General features: G+C 42.5%; 1 protein-coding gene across 1 annotated transcript in view; it reads right to left on the bottom strand.

The window, feature by feature from the left end:
- The window catches only part of doc2a (double C2-like domains, alpha), a gene marked incomplete at both ends in the record, with an annotated part of 67,070 nt that extends 52,241 nt beyond the window's left edge, over positions 1–14,829 (bottom strand). Inside the window, 3 exons of the mRNA XM_079519720.1 lie at positions 1,220–1,299; positions 12,657–12,767; positions 14,622–14,829. Of these exons, the coding sequence (XP_079375846.1) occupies positions 1,220–1,299; positions 12,657–12,767; positions 14,622–14,829 (399 nt within the window). The remainder of the gene's footprint in view (positions 1–1,219; positions 1,300–12,656; positions 12,768–14,621) is intronic.
- Positions 14,830–15,860: the final 1,031 nt, after the last annotated feature.

Genomic DNA, 15,860 nt, shown 5'->3' with positions numbered 1-15,860 from the left:
AAAGTTATTTCTGTATATCATCAAAATGTAGATTTTTATGTTAGACATTGAGGGAATTTAAGATTCTCAGATTTTTTTTTAACAAAAACGCCACTCATCAACTAACTGGTTAATCAATCGATATGGTTTTCAAAACGTATCAATTATCAATGAATGAATGAATGGATAATTCCCATCCCTACACAGAGGAACACAACGTGATGTGGAGCATGTCAGGATCTGTTGTTGTACAGTTTTTTGTGTTTTCTGTCTCCCATTGTCGCTGGCTCATTGTTTCAGCGAACAGCCATGGGCCTGTTCTCCTTTACTGGTGCAAATGTGTTGTTTGTGTCTATTGGTATCTTATGCTAATGTCTGTTTATGTTGCATTGTTTTTGTTTTAACCGTACAGCACTTTGATTGACCTGGCCATATTAAATGTTCTTTATAGACAGATACACAGACGGATGCCCTGCTCGCAGCCAAGGGATTTCCTGTAGGTGGAGCCAACATGGCTGTGGTGTAAACAGTCAGCTCTGAATGTGAAAGTGACTTGTGTTCATCTGCTCACGTTACTCTTTTACCTGACTTTTACTAACACTAACTCTACAAAGATGCCCAGAACATTGGGACTTATACGTACCTGTGTAGTTTGTGGCAAAATTCGACTTTGGATTGAAACGGAATGGTAAATGCATAAACCTCTACGAGCGTCTGCCCAAATTTCGCTGCGCATTAAGTAGTGAAAGTACGATAAAAGCTGCTCAGCGGTGGCTCCATAGAGGTATAAAAGGAGGAACTACAGCCCCGCCCCCAAGCTATTCATTTCAATGGAAGTTGCTCAGTGGCGTTTTGAAGCACCCGGAAGACTGCCGGAGGTACCATTATATAACTCACTGGCACGAGTGATCGGAAGAGAAGCCCGGACTTCCGCACATGACGTTGAGCCCCGCACTTAACTGGTCTGCACATTTTTTATTGTTTTGCAGAGGTGCTACTGACTTTTGGCTTTTGGTCTTCTTCAGAGTCAAACATACCTGTCGGTTTCCCTACTATTGTCTGTTAGTGTTACTTCTACCGATAGTGCCAATATGTACTACTATTTTTTTTTTTCCTGCACTGTGTGCTTTCCTTGCTTCTTCCTATGCAGGGGTCGAACTCTGAAAACGGCAGACAGGATAATAATGTTCAGAAATACAGATCCTGACGGAACGGTTCGGGGAGAGAACAGCTCACTCACCTTGGCCCTGAGTATGGTGCATCGCAGCTCGCTGGAGCTCTGATCATAGTGCAGCTCAAACTCCAGCGTCCCCAAGGCAGCTAGAGAGATGGCAAAGGCAACACATAGAAAGCTTACAACACTGGTTCTCAAATGTTTAAATGTCGCACTCGGACTCCCATTAACGCTTATAGCGTATAAATGGAACTAAATGCACCTGCTGGGGTCCATTTGGTCCCATGTCTACGCTCTAAGAGTTACATAGGTCCCTTTGGTTCCATACATTTAGCTGGGGACCCCCTGGAACCACCTCAAAGACCCCCTTTCGGGTCCCCGGACACCACTTTGAGAACCACTGGCTTAGAACACATCAAAGACATCAAGGACATTAGCATGAATCAGGGGAAGGAAAATAAAGAAAAGCCTTCCACACATGAGTGCCATGAATGAACACAGATTTCCGTGATCTCGTCACATCAGAAGACAACATAGCCTAAATGCCTCCCTCAGAAAAAGAATGTGTCTCATTGGATTGAAAGCATGCAGTGGGATGACAGGCATAAAGCTGGCCAAACACACAGGATGCAAATCCCCTTTACTGTACCAACAGCTGTCACATCATTCTCAACACGGCACATCACTTGTCAACACGCCAACACGGAAAATCCTCTTAAAAGTGAGGTGCAAGCAAATTAACTGGAGCTCCGATACATGCGCATGCACATGGTTTAGGTCCATTGTCGCTGTCGGGAAGAAACCATGTTTCGCCACGTTTCACCTTTTTAGTCTTTCTTGGAAATGGATCCACAAAAATAATAACTTTGTGTAAAAATAAATAAATACACAGGTTGAAACAAGTGGTTAAGTCTGTCTGTGTGTTTTACATATTCAACCGGTTTCCACCGGCCAGCGATAATAATCATATACATGTATATCCAACATGTGAACCCAGATTACAACATACAGTATGCATGATGGCAACATATTTAAATGGTGTTACATCAAAAAAGTATAAAAAATGCTTTCTACACTACAGATTTCTAGTGTCACATGGAGGAAGTAACCCTGCCAAATTTAAATCTACTTTTAGCCTATTAAGACCTGAGGCTGATTCTACAAATGTCTTCTAAATCCTAACAGTTTTCTGAAATATGTATGTTGCTATATCAGTGGTGCTCAAACCTTTTCATGCCAAGGACCCCCAACATTATATGTATTTGGCCGTGGACCCACTGGACCCTCATCTCAAAATAACATTATATGTATTTGGCCGTGGACCCACTGGACCCTCATCTCAAAATAACATTATATGTATTTGGCCGTGGACCCACTGGACCCTCATCTCAAAATAACATATGTATTTGGCCGTGGACCCTCATCTCAAAATCATTTCTTCCCCCAATAGCAATGATTTGAATTAAAAATGTTTGCTTTAAAATATTCTCAAATCCATCAAAAATAGCAGATCTACACGCTTGAATATCTGCTATTTTTGAATAGCCAAAGAAATCTAAATGACAGAGATGCTTTTCCCGGTTAAGGCCAACGTATAGCCTACCTGTACACATGGCCACACCACTTGACAATAGCATTAGTGTGGACATGACTAATACATCATGTTGCAAGTGTCAACAACAGGTAAGCAGTTCTAAGCAGCCATTGTTCATGGTTCACATGGTTATAATGCCGCCAGTATCTTCCTTCTGTCTCATTATTCTCTCTCCGTCTCGGCTTCCTAAACTCCTCGTCTCGATACAGAGAAATAATTGCTAGGAAGTGAAGTTGACAGCCAAACTGCCCAAGTAGGCCACATTTTTACATATGCTTCATGGAACTAAAAGATGTTTCGAGCCTAGTGGCTCTTCCACATTTTAGATTTTAGCATTGGCTATTCATAGAGAGATGACTTCCGCACACCCGGTAGGTTTGGAGCAGGTGCGATGATGACGAGGCATATACAATGTGAAAGGAGGGACATCCGCACACTGCCACTTGCTGGGTTCAGAGATTTTTATTAAAGCAACGTTTCGGTCTTGCGACCTTCCTCAGGCCTGAGGAAGGTCGCAAGACCGAAACGTTGCTTTGCTTTAATAAAAATCTCTGAACCCAGCAAGTGGCAGTGTGCGGATGTCCCTCCTTTCACATAGCATTGGCTATTCAAAAATTGCAGACGATCTGCTATTTTTGAACAAATCTTGGTAGCGTAAAAACTACTGATTTTAGAAGGTATTTGTAGAATCGGCCTCAAGGTCTTACTACATTGACTGCCAGGTATAATGAATGCTTCCGCCGCTACTGCCAGCGTTTTTACAGTGAAGACCCTTGAAGGCCCACGGGTCCCGAGACGTGACCCGGAAGTAAACAACGGCTGTGTAAACTGGCAAGTGATCGTATTTTCTTTTACCCGGAAAATACATTTTTGTAAACACAATGATCGATTATTTAGTTATGGGCCGTGAATAAAGCTTGTTTTGACTGAAAATGCAATCTAGGAAAATAATCTGAGATAAATGCGTTTTTGTAAATCATTGAGGCTGATGGAGACAGAGTTGTCACTTCTGGTTAATACCCTTAAATGACAAGTTAACTTTAGAGTAACATTTGAAAGGTTTGACCCCTACTGCTGACACAAGGGTGCTTTTTTGCACCTGGACGTTGACATTTGGTGGGTGGTATTCTCTGATCTCTTGGATGCTGTGTGTGTGTGTGTGTGTGTGTGTGTGTGTGTGTGTGTGTGTGTGTGTGTGTGTGTGTGTGTGTGTGTGTGTGTGTGTGTGTGTGTGTGTGTGTGTGTGTGTGTGTGTGTGTGTGTGTGTGTGTGTGTGTGTGTGTGTGTGTGTGTGTGTAAATGGATTTAGCAAATATACTATTTTACGTCTGATGTATAGACAGTTTATGCCTCCCAATTATGTCATACTGATCATCTAACTTTAACTTCTAGAGTTTAGGTCACCATCTCTCCCCTAACCGCACTCAGTTAAGTAACAACTTAAAGCTGAATGTCTATTTGCATAACAAATGTGTTACAGGCAGCCTGCAATATCTGGCTGTTATCAGAGAAAGCCCAAGGGCCAGCCAGGTGTGGACCCCATGTGTGCTGTAGGTGGTTATTTATGAGTGTCAGAGTCAGTGTTCACGTCCATGTCAGGGCAAGCTGCCTATGGTTGTTGTCATCAAGTCAATACTCATGTCTTTCATAGAACGTTCAGTCAACTGTGTCTTTATCATACGCAGATGCTGCCTGTGTCTCCTCGTTGATTCCGTCAATTCACTGATCAAGTCCTCCTTCCTTCCGCGGACATATTTCAGCACATCTTTAATAGAGCGTCCGGTGTCACCAAGATCTGCTGGCTGTCGCTTAAATGTCCTCAACACGTCACCGCTGTCATGAAAGTTCACCTCAGACTTTGCCGAGTCTATGTTGCTGTCTAGTCCCGAGTATAGGTACGCTGGCTGTCCACGTTGAAACCAGCGGCAGTCCTTAGTCTCTGCTCCTCTTCAGCCAGTACCTTCAGAATGTGTAGATCGTAGCCATACAAAGTACTGCTCAAGCCAGAGTCTTCACTGGACGAATGCAGAACATGCACAGCTTCAACACCTGTTAGTGGCTCAGTGTTACTCCTGGTGTACTGTGGCACAGACTCGGAGGGAATAGGATTTTTTTGAGTTAAATGGTACGGTGCAACCGTAGTCATAATAGTATCATCACTGTGATTAAGGTCTTCCCTCAAACTTTGTCCCTCTTTACAAAACCTATAAAATCTCATTAGATTGGTGAAGGGTATTTCTTGTGCACAATGTCCACTGGGGTTATCCATGTGTCCTTAAAAGCCATCATAACTACTAAATAAATACAAAGATAGTCTCACTGTCATAAGCTCTCACATAGCATCACACTGTGTCATGCTGCATCTCCTCTCATTCACACATACTCATTTGCATATCATCATTTTTCGACCGCGGTCGAGATCATGGATTCCACAATGCTACGCCAGACTTCCCGGTCCTTCATTGCCACCCCCAGTTCCTGCCTACTGAAGCACCGGTCCTTCTTTGCCACCCCCAGTTCTTGCCTACTGAACCATGTGTCCCTAGCGAACGACAGCTTTCTACCTCTGGTCCGCCCTGAGGCAGGACTCCAGAGAAGAAGGGAAGATATAACCTCATTGTCAGCTCTGTAGCAGTGGCTGGCAAACTGCGCTCTTCTGGATCGGACCAGTGAAGAAACACGGGGAAGGTTGCTGTATATTAGATTAGTCGATGGGTGGCTCTTCCAAGACAGATTTTGTGCTCTCATTAGAAGGCGGGTGTAAGTGCCATCCAACCCGATTCTCTTGTTTCTTTGAAAGTGTCCATGTCTCGGAGCCATAGATTAGAATCGGCTCAACGGTCGTCCTAAATATTTTTACTTTTAACATCTTACTAAGCTGGGATGACCAAATCTTATGCATGTCATTGCAGGCTGACCAGGCCATACCCTTCCTAGTTTGAAAGTCTTTTTGGGAAGAAGATATATATATGAACCCAAATACTTGTAGTCATCAACCCGTTTCAGAGGAGTGTTGTTAAGTGTTTTTATAATGTGGTTATTGTTGGATTTGCATATGTTTACGTATTCAGTTTTCCTCTCGTTGAGATAAAGACTATTTGCATATAACTGGGCCCCAGGCTGCAGAAGGAACACTTCTGTCTCACTCCAGAGAAATCATACAATATTTTATCTCTCATCACCATCCATAAAGGAAATAAAGAAAGACATTCAGAACTACTGACAGTCTGCAACTTAAAAGGTGCAGAAATTTTTAGAGGCTAGCAGCTGTGAACAAAGTCAGTGACTGAGGGGAAGAGACCCCCTTAATTCACCGACGCACACTCACACCCAACTAATTACTCAAAGCAACAGTGACTGTTTGTTTTTGTCCCTATAGAGTAAAATTACTCATGCAAAGTTTAAAAAATTAACTTAATTAAAGGAGCATTCAGTGATTTGGGTGATTTGGATAACCCCCGGTCTGCCCCGGTAACAAGATATGCACATGTACGCACACTAAGGCCCGTCCCCGCTCGATCATGATTGGTGGAAGGCCCCTCTTTAATATGATTGGATGAAGGCTGGGCCACCTATAAAACGAAACCTAAGGTTTTTCGACCCCAGGGGTTAACTGGGGACAGGGAGGAACTCCTTATATGGTCAGCACACTCTATAGTAGGGAGGATTATCACAACAAAACAAAAAAAAAGTGATATTTGAATTAAGTGAAATCACTGAATATACCTTACCTTTAACTACCTAATTGACCTATAGCTAAGCCCCTCCCCAAACTGCTATGGTCCAATCACAGCTAAGCATAACATGGGTTAGACAAACCTCTCCACCAATAGTTTTCTATGATAAAACACTGTTTTAAAAAAGAAATGCCACGCACATATTTTTCCAGTGCATATGGCAGGCCTTGTTGACGGATTTGGAAGAGACTTTGAAGGTCTGGTTCCAAAAATGAACCAGTATTTAATGTGTAAGATCCATGATATTTACATTGGAATGAATGAGCCCGGCTGGAAAGTGTCCAAGTGGGAGTGTCTAAGTGGGAGAGGCCGGGTCTTAGCTATAGGTCCATTGTACAAAGGATATATGAAATATACTAACGTGATAATTTCCAAAGAGAGATTTATTCTCATATTACATTCCGAATTTTGCTTGTACCCCAAATTAAAGCCAATATAAATTAAACTTAAATTAAATCCCCAATTTACTTCTGATTTATTGACCACAATAGGCTAGACTGCCCCACTTTATATTACGCCCCCCCTCCGAAACATGACATGTTTCAGAAATACTACTACTCAAATACTACAGAAACATATTACTATAGGCCACCCCAAATCACAATAACCAAGCCACCAAAAATCCTCACTAGCATCCATGCCACAGAGACCAAAAGGTCTCCTCAGTGTGTGTGTGTCCCCTCCCTTACAGATAGAAACAAACACACAGGCACAAACTCTCCCCTCTATACTATAGGCCAACCTCTATTCTATCTATCAGCCTTCTATGGACAGGAAGGCCTTTGCCATCTTCTGCCTTCACCTGCTGTAACCAGAACGAGGAGTGTCATATTTGATGTAACCGAGTGACCAATAAATGACTGGATGATATGGACAAATGCCTGGATCTCAACTTCAATCAACAATTCAGCTACATTAAAACAATGGATTAAGTAATTTATTCACAGACCCTGTAACATCACATCCACAGTTAAAACAAAGCATACACATTCTGTTCTATTCTATATACTATTGCACTACAATTGCATTTTAGAGGGCAATATATGTATACTAAAGTAAATTATAAAGTGCAGTAGTATTTCAAGTAGTACATGATATGTTGTCAAAATAAAGTGCAGAATTGATTATGAATGGTCGCAAATTTGGTTATCAACCAGTTTTTTTTCTACATGTGATGAATAATTGCAGACACACTCAGTTATTTTCTGTAATTTGACAATAGAATCGCAGTGAGCAGGAAAATTAATTGGCTGGTGGCGGTGTGCGCAGGCTTAAATCGGATGACTGTGGATCCGTCTGGTAATCTTCAATATAGCATGGCAAGGCTTTACACAAACAACAAATGAACAAATTAACATTTCATGTTGTTTTTCAATTCCAACCAAACACCCCAACTCTGATGTATATGTGTGCAAACTGATGTATATACCTTAGCACACGTTCTACCTTAAATTATATACTAAATGACTTCCCCTAATTCTAATTCTGTACATCCCCCATGGCTGCTGTTTTTTCCCCCAAACACACGTACAAGTACTACATGCACAGATGCACACACAGCACAGGCCATTTCCGTATCCTCTCGAAACCAGATTGATAGCAAAGTGAGTAGCCTTGCGTTTCACTTGCTTTGCTTCATTGCTTCAGTGAGACCCTTTTTTCTATTTTTGAGGGGCGCTAGGCCCTCCTATGCCCAGCTTTGTGTTTGTGTGTACCACATAGTGATGATTTTTGGCTGAGCACGGAATGTGATGTATCATGATAAGAGCGCCCCTCACTTCACACAAGTGTGATTTTTCTTTTTACAACATGCAGTGACTGACTACCTAGGCAACTGCAATATTCAACTAAATTGTATGATCTATTTTGCAATAATAAACAAAAGACTAAATGATCCTATATCACATCATACAGTATATATATACGTATATACGTGTGTATATATATATACGTATATATACGTATGTATATATATATATATATATAATATAACAAACCATTTATTATTTATAGCTGAAAGGTAATTCATCAAATGACACTTGCAAAATGACCTGTTTTAATGAGTTTATGTAAATATGTAGACATGTTGAATTGCAATTAATCTTTGGTCTACGGTGAGTCGTAATCATGAGTGAGATCTCAACCCCACAGTAATGAGATGTTGACAGAAGCGCTTTGGGACGCATGCTCAACTGCCACTCTGTCCTGGAAACAAGGACGACTGTATCATTTACAGTTATCGCTCGTTGTAGACAATCTAGTGATTCAAAGTGACGACCTGAAGCAACCCGATGGTGTCTATGCAAATGTATACATGCTAAGCAGTATAACAGCTCAATGTGTTGTCTGGGTTGGCTCACGGTAGAATACAGAGTGCAGCAACCTTCAATGTTTCAATATTTCTAATCGCCTTCAACTTGTTCAAAATACAGCAGCTACAGTTCTTACAAAAAACAGGAGATATGACCACATTACTCCTGTTCTTGCCTCACTTCACTGGATACCAGTTGTGTTCAGAATTGATTTTAAGTTAACTTGTTTGTTTTTAAATCACTAAATGGACTGGCACCTGTTTATATTTCTGACCTCCTGTCCCCTCCTACCCGTAATCTTAGATCAGCAGACCAAACACAAAGGTAAGGGAAGGTAATAGCTAGGGTTTAATCTTAGATCAGCAGACCAAACACAAAGGTGATGGAAGGTAATAGCTAGGGTTTAATCTTAGATCAGCAGACCAAACACAAAGGTGATGGAAGGTAATAGCTAGGGCTTTAGATCAGCAGACCAAACACAAAGGTGATGGAAGGTAATAGCTAGGGTTTAATCTTAGATCAGCAGACCAAACACAAAGGTGATGGAAGGTAATAGCTAGGGTTTAATCTTAGATCAGCAGACCAAACACAAAGGTGATGGAAGGTAATAGCTAGGGCTTTCGCTGCTAGGGCTCCATTACTGTGGAACCAACTACCACTGGAAATTAGACGGACAACTTCTGTGTCCACTTTTAAAATATTTTTTAAAACTCATTATTATAGAAAGGCTTTTAACTAGCATCTAGTTTCTGCTTTTTTTTAATATTGCTCCTTTTCTTTTGTTAATTTGTTGATTTGAATTGCCTGTTTATGTACTGTATGTGAAGCACTTTTTTGAAAAGTGCTATACAAACTAAATGCACTAGGCAAACTAATGCTGCTAACTTTCTCTTTGCACACAAGTTGGCTATGAATGGCCTACTTGTGCACCAAACATACACAATCCCTGATTGGCAGAGCGACGCCACCGACATACGCAGGCGATTACAGTACTTGCGCGCTATGCTCGTGCAAGTAATACGTTTATTATATTATTATATTATAGACATGGCTTCCACATGACTTCACAGGGTGGCATGCTGATTTTTAGGGGGCATATTGATTTTGGGGCTTTCCTATTTCTGGGGAACATGAATAAGACAAACATTAAAAGTCCAGACTTGGCTGTCACATGACATCAAGTCTGAAAGCCAGACAAAAACATAATTTCTTTAGGTGCACTTTCTGTAATATCTATGCATTAGCATGGCCGTGAACTTATTGAAACTCTGATCGCACAGTTTGCAGTGGAAAGGTTTTTCTACAGCACGAAGAAGCCGGCGTGTGTTCGAGTGACATAACTCATCGACACTCTTCTCGAAGCGTTGGCAGTGGGAGGGTTTTTGTCCAGGGTGAAAACATTGCTGGTGTGACTTCAGGGAAGGTTTTAGTCCAGCGGGATGAACACGTTGCTTGTGTGACTTCAGGGAAGGTTTTTGTCCAGGCTGGACATGTTGCTGGCGTGACTTCAGGGAAGGTTTTTGTTCAGACTGGACACTTTGCTGGCGTGACTTCAGGGAAGGTTTTTGTTCAGACTGGACACTTTGCTGGCGTGACTTCAGGGAAGGTTTTTGTCCAGGCTGGACACTTTGCTGGTGTGACTTCAGGGAAGGTTTTTGTTCAGGCTGGACACTTTGCTGGTGTGACTTCAGGGAAGGTTTCAGTCCAGGGTGGACACATTGCTGGTGTGACTTCAGGGAAGGTTTTAGTCCAGGGTGGACACTTTGCTGGTGTGACTTCAGGTGATCCGACCGTCTGAAAGTCTTGTCGCACTGTGTGCAGGGGAAAGGTCTTTCTCCGGTGTGAATGGGCTCGTGCCTCTTCAGCTTACTCAAGTCGCTGAAATTCCTGTCACAAGTTTTGCAGCGGAAATCCTTTTCTCCAGTGTGGAGAGGCTGGCGTCCTTTCGATGTGTCCGTCGGTGTAAAACTCTTGTCATGTGGCTTGCAGTTGACAGGTTCTTCCCCACTGTGGATACGTCGATGTCCCTTCAATTTATCTAACCGGGTAAAACCCTTGTCACAATCTTCACACCGGAAAGGTTCTTCTCCGGTGTGTCGACACTGATGTGCCTTCAGTTTATCTAACCGACTGAAACTTTTGTCACACTGTTCACAGTGAAAACGTTTTTCTCCGGTGTGGACAAGCTGGTGTCTCTCCAGTGTACTTGAATCACCGAAAGTCTTATCGCAGAGTTTACAAGGGAAGGGCTTTTCTCCGGTGTGGGCTCGCCGATGTCTCTTTAGTGAAGCTAGCTGACTGTAGCTCTTGTCACAGAGTTTACAAAGGAAAGGCTCTTCTCCTCTCTCCGGGGTGGTAGTCTTTACTTCACCTGCTGGCTGAGCTAAAATCTTGGCAAGCTGTTGACAACTGTAAGATACTGCTTCATCTCTGTCTCCTTGTTCCTGGCTGGTTACAGCATTGGTTATTTGCTGACCAGCTGCTGAAGGAATCTGTCCGTTATTCTGAAGCATTTTGAGGCAGTAGCGTGTGTTGTGGCTCGTCATGTGTTTTAACAATTCACTGGTGCCTTCACGTGTATGAGTGACAAACTCAATGACAACTCGATTGTCCTCTTGTATTATCCGTCTCCCTGTAATGTGTCCCTTTTATACCCATATGGAGTTACGTGTCAGCCATGCCCAAATATGGAGTCCAGGCCAGTCTATTTCTACCATGACATCATCCTAGCCAGAAGTTATGCGGGAACTGACGGGAGTGGCAAAAAAACAACGTTCTGGCCTTGACAGCCCATACATCCAAACAGAAAAACAGTCCAAACATTGCACTGCAAATTGCAGTCCAAATTCTCTCCAGTCACTCCAGCTCTTTAGTAAACAGGAAATTCATATATCCTGTGTGAGTTCTTTATCCAGTCAGGATAAATTACTCACACAGGATATGTGAAATTGGAAGTGATGACACAATTTAATAAGCAGACCCAATTGTAATGGGAACATTGAAATGGAACTAAATTGAAGCTGATAAATGGGTACGCTCTCCTGATTGACTGAAATTGACAACCCACCTGAAAAGGCATTTTCTGTTTAAGAGCCAGAGAGATGGAGAAAAACTCTATAATAATGATAACTACCAGAAAATAGAGCTTTAACCTTTTAACAAAGCACTTTTAGTTTTAACCCAGGACAGGTTGCACCGACAAATATTGTGAAAATAGCCAATCGACAAGCTCACAACATCTCGCATTGGCGAGATCAGTTATAGATTAGCTACATTCTTGCCTTTTTGAGTGGTGTAAACCACTCCTACAACTGGCTTTTGTTGTTGAGTGGTGTAAACCACTCCTACAACTGGCTTTTGTGTGCATAAAAAAATGAGCATGGTTGCTATGTTCAAAATAATTTCTGACGTAATTAAATCACACCCGGGTGAACTGGATGACCGTAGCAACCGTGGTCATTTTCTCTGCGCAAAAACAGCCAGTTGTGAAATCACATCCGGGTGTGATACATACATTTATCAAAAATGATAGCTTTTTTTACTTAACATATTTTGTGTGATTTCATTACGTCAGACATTACGTCAGACCACAGCTGATCATGCTATATAAAACCTTACACCACTCAGTTCACACGGGTGTGATTTTTCTTATAATACTTGACAATTTGTCCAGCTTTGTCCAGTCGGCACTGGCCGAAAGGGGGGATCACCTCCAGGATCCCTTATCTGAGGAACAAAATGACGACACACTTCGGCGGTCTATATAGACGGCTCCCACACGCATGCACACAACAAGACACACACATACACACCACAAACACACATAGCCTACACATTCCGACAGGCAGGCTGTGTCTCACTGCAGTCATCGCTGTCGGAGCTGGGGACCTCCACCGATATCACGTCCACGCTGCTGGCCCCACCCGCTGTCCCGCCGTAGGGCATCAAGTCCGGCAGAAGGAGGTGGCTTCCTGTGCACGGTTATTAGAGTTAAAGGTCGTATAGACAACTTTTTTAAGCTAAAATTTAAAAAAATATATATATAGTTTGAATTGGCCTTTTTCCCTCTAGCATCCTCTCTGGGGTGTTTTCCTTCATGGTTCTCTCCCCTCTCTAGGGAGAGGGGGGAGAAGCCCAGCACCTCCGGGGAGCCAGGGGCGCTTACCTACCCCGGCAGCCCGCCGACGGGCAGACACACACTCTCCCTTTGGCTCCCTCTGGGTGTTCCACTAGTGTTTACAGCCGGGACGCCTCGGGGGTTTTAAACTTTTAGCCAATAGTGGGAGGGTGTGACGGTGTGTTCAACCGCAGCAGTTTCACAATGAAAACGCGATGCAATGTATAATATACATTTCCCCTAAAATATGTTAGTTTTACCGACATTGTTCATGTGAAATAGTATGTTCATGATTATTTATTGAAATTATGAGAATCGCTATGTAGCGCCTGGTCTGGGTGGGGTGAAATCCAGCAGCAGCAGCAGGAGAGAACTCTGAGGATCCGACAGAATCCCCACCAAATCTCCTGGTTACATCAATACCGTTCATGTGAAGTGGGTTGTATGTGCTTATTTGTTGAAATGGTGGAAGTCGCTATAGTGAGTCACCACCTTTCTGTGTGGAGTTTGCATGTTCTCCCCGTGTCCCCTAGGGTATAGGTACCCTCACAAAAACATGCAGTAATCCTGGTCTCTAAAACTACCTCCCCCTGGCCAGCCGGGGCGCCTGATGGAGGGGAAAGGAACTGGTCGGAATAACGTGTTCCTTCCACGCGCTACGTCCGGCCAGGGAAATTCCCCTCTGTCAGGTGAAAAGAAGCAGCTTAGATCCAATATGTATCTGTGGAACCGAGTTGAACTATATGTAATGCCTCAACTCCTATAATTCCAAGTGCTTGTCTGGGTCGGGGTCCCCAGTTCAAGTATGATTATTTTGGGAGTCATGGCCTGAACGTTGAGAACCACTGATAACTTTGGTTTTGGATGACCACGGCTGCCTGATTGTGGATTCTACCGTGGTCGGCGCTGGTCGCTGTCTGCGAGAAGCGCAGCACTGACGGTGATCGAGGACCACCGTTGGTGAGATTCTTTGCATGGTTGTACTGCCTATGCCTGCCGGGATGACGCCTGCATTCAACCCGTGCAAGTCGCTCACAACCATGCTAGGAAATAAAATCTCGCTTATTGTAATTTTGATCATTACAATGACCGTGGACCGTGGACAAAGTAGTTCACATGAACGATGCTGTAGTGGCTGGGGCATTTGAGGGACAATTTATATTTCATATGCACCGAATACAAATTAAATAATTTATATGTCTTGGCTGTGCCAGAATACACTTTTTTATTACGTTTTTATTACACTGTATAGTGCGGGATATAAAAGGATGGAGATTATGTTCGTCTTTGAAGAGCCAAGAAGCATTTTTAGACGAAAATTTAATTCTCTGCTGCACAGAGAATGTTGCACGGAGAATTACATCAACCTCCCCTCATAGCAGTGTATGAAGGCTTACAATTTACAATTTACAATTTAGGCATTTAGCAGACGCTCTTAATCCAGAGCGACTTACATTAAGGCTTAAAGTTAAATATACCTACGTATGCTTAAAGAGAAACCTACCTATGATAGGGAGAACAAATGAGATTGCTGTGAATTTTATAACTGGTCCGCCACAACACTCTTCCCCCTGGCTGTTTTGACAAATACCCCATATAACAAAAAATAAAATAAAAAAATAAAATAACTAAACTAGCAAACCCACTTATATAACTAATATACATAGTAAGTAAAACATGAAATAATAAATGTAAAGTATATAATAACCTTGTCCTGCACCCCGGGGTGGTGCTGGGCTGAGGATGAGGCTTGGGATGGTGGCATTGGGGGGCACGGCGCCCGTCGGTGAGGTGGGGGACAGCCGTGGGAAGTAGGCGGAGATGGTCCGGATGGGGCGGATGGGGCCAGGGCACACGTCGATGGCCATGTTTTCCTGGATGGAGATGCTCAGCTTCTTTCCCCTGCGCACCGTCATAGAGTCTATAGAGTAGAAGCAAGGGCAGAAAATTTTGATTTAGTCTTTTGAATAAAATTTAGTTTTTGTCATATTTTAGTTATCTAAAATATTTTAGTTTTATTCTAGTTTGAGTCGACTAAATGTCATAAGATTTTAGTCGACTAAATCTACAGTTAATGTAGTCGACTAAAGATTATTTTGGCCTTACGTCTACTGGATCTTTTCTCCACTAGTCCCTCCCTAACATTTTAGTCTAGTTTTTATCTGTTGACGAAATCGCCAATATATTTAGTCATGGTTTTAGTCATCATAGTCTAGTTTTCATTTACCGTAGTTTCCATCAGTGAAAAAGGGCAGTTGGTAGTTGCTTTTTTAGTTTTAGTTGACGAAATCAACACTGAAGAGCACAAAACCACAGTGAGAACCCATTTACACTTGGTCGTCGCTTGCCAAAATTAACCAGTCTACAAGCTTGTAGATCTCGGGCCCTAACGACGTACTGTATTCCATGCCTTACCCACATACTCCCACATACTGTATAGTGGGTCTCCACTGTCCGTAAACGGTATCTTGCGGCCACGCAACCCCATACATTTTGCCGACTCATAATATTTGCGGGTGGAGCTGTGGCCGTGGGTGTGTTGATGCGCTTTCCTTGAAATTCCTATCTTGCCCACACAGGTTTAGGACAGCGGAAAGCTGCTTTTTTGTTCTTGCTTAATGTAAGTCGCTCTGGATTAAGAGCTTCTGCTAAATGCCTAAATTGTAAATTGATTTATACTTCTGAGAACTGATTTATACTTTGTCCTATAATGGTGTCTATCACCGGAAACATTTGCTCTACAAGCTCACAACACTCACTCACTCAATCACTTTAAGGACTTTACTTTTCCTAAATGTGTGTCTCTTTAACATTCTTTATGTAGGAATTGCAACTAGTATCTTATCTAGTGTAACTTCTCACTTTGGATTCATCACTCAATGATGTTTCCATTCATTGCACACACAACATAAACTCTTCCTTTTTGTCACCCCAAAACCCCCACCCA

The sequence above is a fragment of the Electrona antarctica genome (genome assembly GCF_951216825.1).
Source record: "Electrona antarctica genome assembly, chromosome: 14".
Classification (NCBI taxonomy): Eukaryota; Metazoa; Chordata; class Actinopteri; order Myctophiformes; family Myctophidae; genus Electrona; species Electrona antarctica.
Note: the sequence above shows the minus strand (reverse complement) of the source record. Positions and strands in the feature narration are given on the sequence as shown.